Source organism: Phalacrocorax carbo, chromosome 7, assembly GCF_963921805.1.
Source record: "Phalacrocorax carbo chromosome 7, bPhaCar2.1, whole genome shotgun sequence".
Taxonomy (NCBI): domain Eukaryota; kingdom Metazoa; phylum Chordata; class Aves; order Suliformes; family Phalacrocoracidae; genus Phalacrocorax; species Phalacrocorax carbo.
Window position 1 is genome coordinate 51,337,721 of NC_087519.1, and position 12,548 is coordinate 51,350,268.

At 43.5% G+C, this 12,548-nt stretch overlaps 1 protein-coding gene across 1 annotated transcript in view; it reads left to right on the forward strand.

Moving 5' to 3' along the window:
* FNDC3B (fibronectin type III domain containing 3B) overlaps positions 1-12,548 on the forward strand; it is a 213,302-nt gene that overhangs the window by 104,808 nt on the left and 95,946 nt on the right. Inside the window, exons 5-6 of the mRNA XM_064458004.1 lie at positions 4,955-5,198; positions 7,678-7,968. Coding sequence (XP_064314074.1) covers positions 4,955-5,198; positions 7,678-7,968 — 535 coding nt within the window. The remainder of the gene's footprint in view (positions 1-4,954; positions 5,199-7,677; positions 7,969-12,548) is intronic.

The following is a 12,548-nucleotide window of genomic DNA, read 5'->3' on the forward strand; positions in this document are numbered from 1 at the left end:
GGCCCAATGCCTTCCCCTGGCTCCCGGATTCCTTCCTGGTTCCCTGGTGTCAGCATAATCTCAAGATTAAAGATCATGATTTGGATGCCAAGCTGTTAAATTTGGGGACATCCTCACAGGTTGTTTTTTCTGCTTTTCACGGTGTATGTTGGGTGGAGGGAAGGAGGATTTGGGGTGTTCTAATCAGGAGGACTAGAGCAGTGGAAATATCAAAAAGCATGATCATGAACTTGTTTGCTTAGGGCTATTGGCTGAAGTCTGCTCTCTCTGAAATAAATCTGGAGCAATTCCACTGGAGTTTGAGGAATTTTTCATGTGTAGTTGGATGTGAAAATTTGGCATGAAATTCCACTTTGATTTTATTTACGGAGTTTTCAATACATGGTCTCTGCCACGGATATTTTAAGGCTAAAGGCCTGATTTGCTGGTTGGAGGATGAAGTACGCATAGAGCTGATGAGACTCCTTTTGTCAAGAGGTAATGTTAGGGTCATGTAGCCTGAACTATGCAACTCAAGCCATGGTCTTGCAGTTCACTATTCCTGCATCAAGCACATATCATTTGACAGAACTGGAGCGTCACCTCTAGAAAGAGGGAAGTCTTTAAATGACATTTTAAAGTGGTAGAAAATCCATCATGTCCTTGGGAATCAGGATTTTAGTCCTGGGTGCATCCTCTGCCCTAAGAGGGGCGTCCTCCAAAACCGTCTGTGGCCAGCATAAGCTTTTAGCCACAGACTCTTTGTTTCCATATGGCTTACTGCTCACAGATCTTCTCTGCATGTTTTGTAGATGGCAATTGATCGAGTCATCCTTTAACTGGATGATCCTCCCCAACGCTCTGAACACAAGGAAGGTTGTGCAGATCTCACATTCACGTGGAGCAAGCCATAAAGGGACCATCTTCTTAAGTTCACGAGCGTTGGTCCTGAAGAAGTCTTCCATTCTAGATTTAAAATAACCCGACATCCTTGCCAGCATTTTAGATGTTCATCTGTCTATTTTCCAGGTTCAAGGCACAGATTTAATACTGGTGTCAGTACGTGATGGATAGCAAAGATAGCGATGCAAACTTGCCAGGGCTGGCATGAACTTGGATTGGCATCCTTAATAAATTAAGTGAATAAATAAAAAGTTGACATCCAAGTTCCTTGCGGATGAGCTCATTCTGTACTGTTCTCTGCTACAGATTGATTTATGAATGGCGTTTCAAATTAGTTTATGAAATTCCCGAAGTATTGGTCGTGGTCCACCCAGTGGCCATGTTCCAGATGTCCTTGCTGAACCTAGCATGCTAAGTTTAAGTGAAATAAAACTTTTTTGAAAGCAAATGGAAATTAATTCCATATTACTGTATTATACCCATTCACTAAACATGAGTGTTACAGATTGAGAGTGATTGTATTCCTTTAACTGGAACTCACAAAATATAGGTACAATTTACCTGTTGAAAATGAAAATGCTTCTCTTTTCCCTGGGGGTATAGTATTAAATTTCAGTGGAGAAAAATAAGAGAACATGGAGTAGGGATGTACTCTGAATATGTGCATTGTCTCTAGTTAGATTGAGTTTTCATTGCTACGGTGATATCTTTAATATAAAACAAATAACATTTAAAATAGTGTTCTCAAAATGTGGCAACTGATGGGGGAGGCAATTTTATTGTGTGAGTAATGTTCATCCGGATTCTCCTGAAAGTTCATCTATCTACCTCACTCGGCAATTAAGCTCCCTAAAATATGGGAAAAACCACACAGAGCTGTGCTAAAATAACATTGTTCTTGAGGCGGCATGCCAATTACACCAGCAAGGCCGAAAAATAACAGCAGAAGACAATTTACCTAGGAAGTTTGAAAAACACAAAATAAGGAAAGTTTAGCTCCAGGTGCCAAATGACCAGAGATACTTGGTTTCTGTAAATATAAACTGCTAAAATTAGTAATAGCAATTACTTCTAATATTCCAGTTGCATCTAGAGACCTCAACAGGGATTAGGGTTTCATTGCTTCTGGGCACTGAAGTAGAGACAGTTTAGCAGACAGCGTGTTTCCTGACGAATTTATGATCTTCACGACAAACGGTTTTAAGCAGATACAAAGAATTGCAGAATTTTTTTCTTTAAATAGCAAAGTTTAACCTTTCTGCTGAGTTATGTGATTTACATTAATGGACCAAAACTAATTTCCTCTGTCTGATGAATTGAAAGCGTGTCCTCTCCCAGAATGGCGCTGCTCTAAACTACCCACTGCAAGTTTTACAAATCAAGGTAGATTTACAATACTAACCTGTGCTGGGTTTATAGCTACATAATGCATATAATATATAATACGTTGGATTGCCAATTTTATGATCTGTTAAGGGCAGAATACCATATTTAAAGATTGTATGTGCAGCTTCAGAAGTTTACGTATAAATCTATAGATCTATTTAGGGAGAAAATGCCCTGTCGGATAGGGAGATAAAGTATTTTTGTGCAAGGTCCCCTCTATTTCTGCATTCATCTGGGACGTGTGCACGTGAAGTCACAATAATGCTGTCAGCATTTGTGGCCTGGGTGGGAACAAATTACCACTAGTCTCCTAGCTTTTTGAGGAAAGTCATTTGGAAGGCTGGCTCATCCCCTGATCCCTGGCTTTTCTCTCACTACTGCTGGTATTTTATAGTTTTGTCTAGCAGGATAAATTTCATCAGAAAGGTCTTTGAAGGAACTCTGAGCTTTCCTCCCAGCTCTCTAGAAGACAGTTAGGAACAGAAATCCTAATAATTGTAAATATGTGTTTACATTGCATGCTGCAACAGAGTACAAGCCTTCTGTCCAAATCTGTTCTTTACCATATTAATATTTCACTAGGGCACAAAATACACATGTAGTCTGGTCTAGGTGCACAGGTGGGAGCTTATACTCACCTGGAAGACTGAAGTTGTCTTTGAGGCTTGGACTAGTTAAAGCCACAATGAAAACTTTCCACGTCAAGATGTAGGAACTTGCTATCTCAAATTAAAGCATGATCTAAATCTAAGAAAGTCCAACTTGTCTGTACACAGTAGTTCAGCCTATCAAATATGTGCTAAATGGAAAAAGGCTTTCCTCTTCTCCAGCTGTTGGAGTGCAGGTGTTAGACCTGGCACCAGGATGAGAGATGCTGTGGGGGTTGAGTAGGACCAGTAGGACCAGAGATGGGAGGCCTGAAAATGCAGCAGTTACACCGATGTGACAGTCTAAATCTCCAAGGTTCAGCCGCCTTTTGAGGACTCTGAAAAGTCATCGGCATTTAAAGCTGGCAGATGACAAATTGCTAGCTGAGGTTGTAAGTGAGGTTAGGTTCAAGTATGTTAAGCTAAACAACTCCTATTCTGGTTACTCAGCATAACAAGCAATGAATTTATTTTTTTTTTTACTGTAAAACGTCAATTAAAGTCAGTGAATTAACTTCCTATAGAAAATTTGCTTCTGTAGGAGGCCAACCAACCGACAGAAATGGTCCACGTCCATGGTCGCAGCCTGTAGCTAACAGGCGTAAATTCATATAACCTCAGGACACACATAGCCTAGGGGAGGAACTGGGTCAGCTAATACTGGTGAGACCTTACCCTGTGCTGAGCTGACGCCTGAGGCACAGAGTCGTGCTTGCTGGAGCATTACCACCGGTGGCTGTGGGCATCGCCTCTTAGACAGGGCTTGTCACTGCAGCGGAGTCAGCACAAACAACCGCCTGCCCGTGCCGTTGCTTCACTTCAGGCTATATCAGCGGAAACCAGTTTTACTTTGTGGTTTAGGCTAAGACACTGATGTGACAAGAGTCCCTGGAGTGTGGGGATCCGTAGCAGGGTCTCTTCTGCTGATGCTGCTATTGGGGTGAGATAACTCCAGCTAACGTTGAGCTGAGAGCGGCAGCATCTTATGGCAGGTGCCCTTGACGCACCTTCACTTATCTCACGCAACACATGCATCACATGTGTTACTCCATCCGTGTGTCATCAGGCAGCTTAGAAAAAAATAATGGTTTTAACCTTTTTGTTGTATGAAACTAAATTATGCTTTTTTCCCCATGCTTTTCTACCTTATGCACATCAACGTACAGAATCGAAGGGGTAGTAATTGTTCTTACGTGGTTGTGTTTTTAAGTTCCAGAAATGGCAGAAGTTTTTTGAATAAGCTTCAGGAAAAGCTTGGCTCCTAACTCTGGACCGAAATTTGGCTGGTTGACTGTTCTCCAGAAATATAACTCTGGAAAAATTATAAGCTGAAAAACTTTTTTCAGCCTAAGCACATTTCCACCTTCCTACATCTGTTTTTACATGCTCTGACTATGGCATTTGGGGCCAAGTTATGCAGATTCCAGAGCTGATTTGCACAGACGTATAGACGGGCTCTGTAGCAGAAAAAAAACCCCTTCTGCCCTATGATTTGTCTCGAACAGATACCTGTTGTGAACAGAGCAATTCTTTTGAAAACGTGTGTCAACACCACGGGCTCCTGCAGAGTACATGCCTCTGTGCACACACGCAGCTTCTCCGCAGTAGCAGTGCCAGCTCATTTCCAAGCGTTACTAACTCCGTGCTCGCTCAGAGCGCTGTCAAAATCAGTGGTAAAAGTCTTACGGGTGGAATGTAAGGTTGGTCCCGATGCGTCCTCTTATTTTGGTGCTCTGTGTTCCTTTTTCAATTGTTTTGTTCCCTAAATGCAGGTTATTTATTCTGCCTCTTCCCCACATAGTTACCACGAGCAGCAGTCTAAGTCTCCCAGCGATTAGTGTGGCTATCTGAGTCTCCAGGAGAAGCCACATCACCGCTATGATTACTTCTGCTGATATTAATTTTAGAAATGTGTTCACGAATAAACCCAAGGACCAACCATTTGCTGATGGGAGAACAAACTGTAAACACTGCTGTTTTTAAAACGTGTTTGGTTCAGATGCTGCATAACGTGTTTATTTCCCTGCCTTCCCTTCCAGGTGATAGAAGACAACACCGGCGTTCGGAGGGTGGTGGTTACCCCCCAGTCTCCGGAGTGTTATCCTCCTAGCTATCCGTCGGCCATCTCTCCAACCCATCACTTACCTCCATACCTGACGCACCATCCCCATTTTATTCACAACTCTCATACAGCTTTTTATCCTCCTGTCACTGGACCTGGGGACATGCCACCACAGTTTTTCCCACAGCATCATCTTCCCCCTACAATATATGGAGAACAAGGTGAGCTGGAAGGAAGGTACTGGCGTTTCACACCCGTGTTCAGCAAGTTTTAAGGACTAGCGAAACCAAGAGTGGAAATTAATTGGAGAACTTGTAGAGTGGCTTTGCCCACATGGATGGAGCTGCCTCCTGTAACGTCTGGAGCAGGAAAGCGTTGGGAGGTGTAGCAATGCAGGACAATCCTGTGTCACAACACTAGATTGCAGAAACAAAACCAATTTAAACTTAATTTGTAAATACAGTGGGGAAACAATGTCTCATCCCGTGCTCCGAACTGGGGATGTGAGTCATGCCAGTTGCTCTTGCTGCGTCACGATGCAGCATTGTACAGAAAAAAAAGGAGACAAAATGTGTCAGTCCTGGCTTGGGAATGAGGATGGATACGGAGGGCTGGACCCAAGCATGGCTTGCCGCAGTCATTTCCAGTGGGAAAAGCTGAATACCGCTTCCTGTTGGCTGTAACATGCCTTCTGCCCCCCAGCCGTGGTTTTCCAAGAAATAACAGGCATTTTCTCTTTGTTATTCTGGTTGAGACTGTGCAGTAAGTCACCGAAGAGCATGTCCCATACCAAAGGGTAGCGTGGCAACCTTAATCAGGCCATGAGTAAATAATTGCAAGAAAAGGAGTGAAAGGGGCATATTTCTGTCTGAACTATGCCCTGCTGTGTCTCCGCCACCCTGGAGATCATCTTTGTGTAATATGAAAGAGGGCGTTAACCAAAAAAGTAATCGGTGAAGCTACTTGAGGCGTTTAACATGGAAATTGGTTCAGGATTCGTGGTTTTACGTTACTGCTGAACTGCCTGGTGTTCGGACCCTTTCTAAAGAATACGTTTAAGCCGTATCACCAGAAGCGAGGTTCTGCTGGAGTGGGGAGGGAAAGGCAGAAAGAGAGGGACGGAGGTATCTGTTGGTGGTACCTCTTCCTCCTGACCGACAGACCTCATTTTCTAGTGAGGAATGGACCCTTAGAGCTGACATTGAACTTCGTTATACTAGGGGAGAGGAAGGGGGAAGCTCAGGAAGCCAGCAGGGCGGTGTAGCCAGCCGGATACGTCGGGGAAGGACTCTTCTCCCGAAAAGGGAGCAGGACAGTTTGACGGATTGCTTGATAAAGTCTTGCGTGCAAGCATGGTACCGTGCGAGGTCAACATAGAGCTGCTAGTTGGGTAGATGTTGAATTTTGTTGTAGCTTGGAGATAGAAGCCAATTCAACTTAAAAATAAAATAAGATTAAATAAAATTTCTTTGGTTGCTTTACTGGAATGACCTATACCCGTAACACTAAAATAATTGAAGTGGTGAATATTGTACTGATGAGCATTAATCCACCATTTCCCATTTGCTGTACAATGACTTATAAAAAATTGCATTTATTTGTAGCATGCTGGTTTTAGCCAGTTAGTTTCTGTGAGAATATGAGTATGGCCATGCAACTAGATAAGGAAAGATGAAGGCCAAGATGCACAGAAATAGCGAAGAAGGGAAATCTGGCTAGTTGAAACAGCTTGCAAAATTAGAATACAGTATACGTGGTTATCTCAACTTAAAAACAAGGCTTCAAACGGCTGGATAGGATGCCTGTTTGCTTCAGAAGCTTGTAGCATAATTTCTGAATGGACGTAGAAAAAATGTGAAGAGTACATCGAGTATCAATTGTTATTTTGCCAACAAAGGCAAAACTCTTGCTTTGGGCATGAATTTGTTCAAGCTTCAAACTCAGAATGGAGCGTAGAAAGGAGGATTGAACTATAGAGAAAAGCAGAAGATATTCTGATTCCTTCAAGCAGACCTGCCTTAGGTTAGAGAGAGTCATTCTTGGAGGGGGGGAAAGGGGGGATTGTATTTAATGAAGTGTATCTGAAGTGTATGTGTGATATTTTTGATATTTTTTCAAGCTTTTTTTAGACAGATACACTTACCCCAAGCTTCCACCTCATGCTGCACTTCTTTCCTTAGGCAGGCACAGTTGACACAATTGTAAAGTCTATTTATACTGAAAAATTAAATTGCATGTAATCAGTGATGGCAGGTTGAAACCAGGGCATCTCCGCTTATTCTGTCCAGTCAGGCCCTGGGGAAGAAACTGCTAAATTGCTGTGAACTTCTGGAGGCTTTTTCCTAAATAGGAATCTCCCTGGATTTTTCCTTGAAATCTGTGTCCCTGAAACACAAAGACTGAAAAGAAGGGGGAAAACTGTTGCCCTAATTGCTGTATTTTACTTGTCCTTGTGTGCTCGTCCAAAGAGTTATAAAATCTCAAACAGCAAATGCGCAAACTTAATACAATGCAAAAACTTGGGCAGTCCTGCAGAAAAAAATTGAGTAAGGAAAAAACCCTTGGTTTGTTGTAAAACCCATCACCAGGAAAATCTGGCGTCGTTTGATTTACAGATGGTCAGGAATTTGGTTTTCTGGGAAAAAAAATTCAGTGATTTTTGTCGTTCTGAGTTAACGTAGGTGAATTCTTCCATTTCAGAAATCATACCACTATATGGGATGTCCAGCTATATCACCAGGGAAGATCAGTACAGCAAACCACAGCACAAAAAACTCAAAGACAGGCAGATTGATCGCCAAAACCGCCTGAACAGTCCGCCTTCATCCATCTACAAAAGCCATATAGGCAGCTGCACAACTGTATATAATGGTTATGCAAAGAGCCACAATGGAGCAAGCAGCGGAGGCGGCGGCGGGGGGGCTCCCGCGGTAAAGAAACCGGAGCGCAGAGCAAGAAGCAGCCCGAAGTCAAATGAACAAGACCCACACGGTAAAGACAGTTTTATTTATTTTTAATTCCTTTTTATTGCACTTTCCGGCTTACGACCGCCTGTATATGGAGCTAGTAACTATGCCAAAAACCACTACCGCCCACACATAAAGACAGTGTTAATACAGTGTGAACTTAAATATAAACGTCGAGCATGCTGTACTCTTACTTGTTTTGTAAGATCAACCGGTTGCCTCCCCATCTTTCGTGTCCACTCCCTGGTAGATGCAGCATCGTTCTCTTTTTACCTGTTGAAAACAGAAAATGCCTTTTACAGGCAAGTTCTTGGGTTTATTTTGCTTTTCATCCAGGTGTCTTGGCACGTCACAAAAATCCGTGTGGACAATTGAGCTATAACCAAAACCTGACTGCTGGGTACTTTGCATCTCCTAGGTAAATGTAGTAAATTTATTAGAAAGTTTAGAGGCAACTGCTGAAAAACCCAAGTTTGTTCACGTGGAAGTTCAATGGAAGTACGGTCAGTTGAAACAGAAGAAATTTGAGAAGAAATTGCTTAATCTTAGCTATTGGAATTAGTGATCAGATATATCTGGCTACTTTTGAAATCACTTTCTTCAACCTTTTCAGAGGCTTATTAAAAAATTGAAACTTTACAATAAAACATTAGGTCATTCGTCTAATCAAATCTCATTTATCACAAGCCATTCTGCACACAGCCAGTTCTACCCAAATTTAACTCAATGACTTGTTACAACCCATTATACCTTCCAGTCTTTCTCTTCTCTGCCTCTTTGTCTCTTTGCTGACAGCTACAGCTGCAACTGGCTGAACGGACTTTTAGGCAGTAAGCAAGCTTGTACCCGGCACCTCTAGGATATTTGTAGTGTAGTGCCCTTTGAAATCCCTTGTGTGAATCTATGCGTACAGCACTGGTTTTCCATTATCTCTATGTTGTGTATATTTATTTGGGGGTGTGCTTTTACTCGTGAGATGTAACTGAAATAAATACACATGAAAAGTAACCTGATCGATAGGCAACGGGGGGAAAAATGCTGCTGGATGGGAAGGAATGAGGATTTGCAGCTGTGCTTTGGGGTCTTCAGAATTAGCAAGGAGCTGTATTTGGGAATGCTTTAATCCAAGAAAATGAGTCACTGCATTAGACTTCTTATTACCTCTTGTCAATCAGCTTTATATGACTTTCAATTGTCTTATTTATGTTTGTCTAATTATATTTTTTGCTCTAGCTTGTGGTGTGGGGAAGCACCTGTGTAAAAGACCTAGAATAAAGTATAATCGTAACAGCTAAACTGCAATATAGCCCCAGTGGGTACTGAGTCAGCCTGGATGATCACTTCTAAAATAATCTAGATTTAACTTAAAAATACGTAATTTAAGACTTTCCTGCAACCCTTGAGTTTGGCTAATTTTTTCTCTTGGAGTGGTCTGCTGTGCTCCCGCAGAAGAATCTGAGCGCTCTTAAAATGCCAAGAAAATCAGTCAAGACAGGGCTACGGCACATCCAGCCTGTCAGCCAGAGCGTGCCTTAAAGCTGGGAACAGCAAGTGACGGAGTCGTCCCCCAAACTGTGAAAAAATCCATAACAGGAGACCATGCAAATAAGGGTCAGCATTCCCACCCTCCTGATAAATCCAACTCACTCAACAAAGCCATAAAATAAGCTTCCACTTGATATTTATAAGCTTCTAATCACAGCTGCTGCTTTATATTTACCTTCTCTGGTTCTCCTTGAATTATTTGGGGATTTATTGTTTGATACCTGACCAACATGGCCACGCAGGTAATTGGGTGAGACTTTAAAAGCAGTCGGGGAACAGCTGATAACTTTGATTCATGCTACTAAAATGACAGTGTGTTTAGAATAGCCAGGAAAAAGAATGTGTCAGAAGCAACAAGTGGCAAAGCTGTTTAAACTTGCACTCTTTGTGGATGCGTATCGATTCAAGTTAAAAATCTGAAGGTGCTGGGTGGCTGCTTCCAAAATTGCAGAATATCCTGGGAAAACTATTTTTATATATGTAAAATATGTAGAGGATAAGAGTCTTTATTTAGAAAAACCACTTAGCTAAAAAAAAACTCTTTAGAGGCAAGTAGGAATGTACGAATTTAGAGTAAGACCCGGGTAAGGTGAGGGAGAACTGGACACGATGGTTTCGTTCGCATGAATTTCTTAACTGAGCTTGTGCTGTGCGTTGTTGCGTACCTGGCTGGCGTGGGTCTATTTGCGGTATGGTGCTTATTTTGGGTGTTCGGAGGTCGGAGCAATCCAGCGAGCCAGCTCCTGGCACACTGCTGCCACCGAAACGGTCGCGCTGCCTGCCAGGGAGCGGGGCGTTGGGAGCAGCTGGAGCAGGCGCTTGCGCATCCCACGTTCTGGGTGCTGGAGGCGGCGGCGTGCATCAGAACGTAGCCCTGCGGCATGCCACCGCGATCGCTTCCCTTAGGGACTGGGCTTTGTGGAAGCAAAGCATTGGAAGCTGCCTCGGCTCTGGGAGCGTGCGTGGGAGCTCGCTGCTGGCAGGCAGCGTCTCGCCCAGCGCCGGGTGCGTGTGCCGGCAGTCCCTGCCGCTCCGAAGCCGGTGCTTTGAAAGGCAGTTTGGGTGACTGTTTTAATCGGTAGAGGAATGTCATCTGCAGATGGCATTTATTAAGGTGGTGTTTGTGATGGGGAAGGGAAAGATAGGCATTTCTGTCCTTGGATCTGCTACTCCTGTGTTTTAATAAATGCTTGTCCTGCTCCTTATTTCTCGGCGTTAATTTCTTTGAGGGGTGCGTTGGTCGTTACTGAGCACCTCCAAGCAATCTCTTCTACTGCACTGAGGTTATTACAGAGTGCAGTAAGAATAATACTGAAGAAAATGTTCCGTGTACAATGCAAGGGCAACTCTACTTTTTCCCCTGAAAAGGTATGACATAAATCACAGGACGTGAGATATTTAACAGTGCACTTTTCCATCAAAATACACGCTCATTGCATGTATTATGCCCATGACATGTGAGCGCTCCAGGAAAATCCTGCTATCTGTCAATAACTTACTGCCTCCTTCTAATATTAAAAGAACCATGGGTTTTCCAAAAAGGTGCTTCAGCACTGGTGGAAGAAATGGGGTGATAGCATCATCAGTAGTACTAAAAGTGAGTAAATGACTGGAGTACTTTTGGTTCAGTCACCTCTTCAACCGTGGATCCAGAAAGCGCTCCTCTCTGCCACTCTGTGCTCCATACAGCCCATTAGTGTACTCTGTACAGTACATTAAAAGTACATCGGCACTTCTGTTTCGCGCCCTTACCCCCGGCTGGCCCTGTAGGATAGCCTCACGGACCTCTTCTAGTAGGGAAATGCAGTTTCAGATCGGGGATGTAAGTGCGTTACCTCTGGCCTTTTCCATTGACAGCGTTGTGCCTTTATGGTGGGAGGGAGGTGCGCTTGTATATAAAGGTTTCTAGGGATGCTGGAAATATGCCATTTTAAGGAAAGAAAAAAAAAAAAAAAAAGGAAAATGATGGCTTGTAATTGCCTGAAAAGTTAGTCGTCATTGCTGTGGTAGGATGGGTGCTGTCTTGTACAAGCAGAAGACTTGGAGGTATGTTGCAGGGATTCTGACTTAAAATCCATCCTGTAGCTTTTCTGCAGAGCTGTTTTAAAAAACTGAATGGGAGAGGAGGGATCAAGGCTGGGCTTTTTTTTGTGGGTGTGGTTGGTTTTTTTTTGGTTTTGGGGTTTTTTTTTTTTGTTGTTGATAAAGGAGCCTCGCCATGTAAAAAGAGCTGTAAGCGGAAATCCTGTCCCATTCATGCTGTCCTTTATGAATTTCAGTCTGAGTCACTTCCTTCTCATGTACTCAGTGGTTCACTTCTTGGTCATGTAGTGATCTGGTAGTTTGAGGAGTTCTGTGTGTGGCTGCAAGTTCTGTGGGAACATAGGCAGTGTTGAACATTCTTACAATGCTTTCGCCTATTTGCTAATAAAACATCTTTTTTTCCCTTCAAATCAGATAATTTTTAATATATTTTTAAAATCCATATTGAAGTTTGAAGAACCCAAGATAGCCAAAACTAAAACACTTCAAATGGGTAAAAGCAGAAGGCGGGAGATGGATTGTTATGTGCATCCTGTCCAGGAGCTGGGTGGGTGCTGGGAACTGGGTGCCAGAATAAACAGACCTAGCCTGGGCAGGCAGGCGGCTCCAGGGGGGTCGCGTGTGCCTTTATGTAAGAGCTCTGTAAAGAGTGTTTTCCGAGGTGATTTGAGAAGGTTTGGCCCTACTGGGTCAGAGCAGGGGTCCATCTAGCCCAGCGGTCTGTCCTTAGCCATCGCGATGCAGATGCTGCTGCCTGCAAGCCCGGCCCCGTCCCGCGCACCGGTCCCTGCTCCTCCGCCAGCATCCAGACCCCGAAGGGTTTAGTCCTGCCCAGTCCTTTGGGCACCCACCTGCCGACCTGTTGGCTGCGAACTTGTCTGACTCTTCGTCTTGAAAAGCAGACGTGCTTTTCAGCTGCCCAAAGCGAGCAACGCTGACTTGGAGTCCGCTTTACGTAGAGCAGCTGGTTTCTTGCACGAGGAGCTGGCATGCGTTACCTATGGAGAAGAGAGGAAA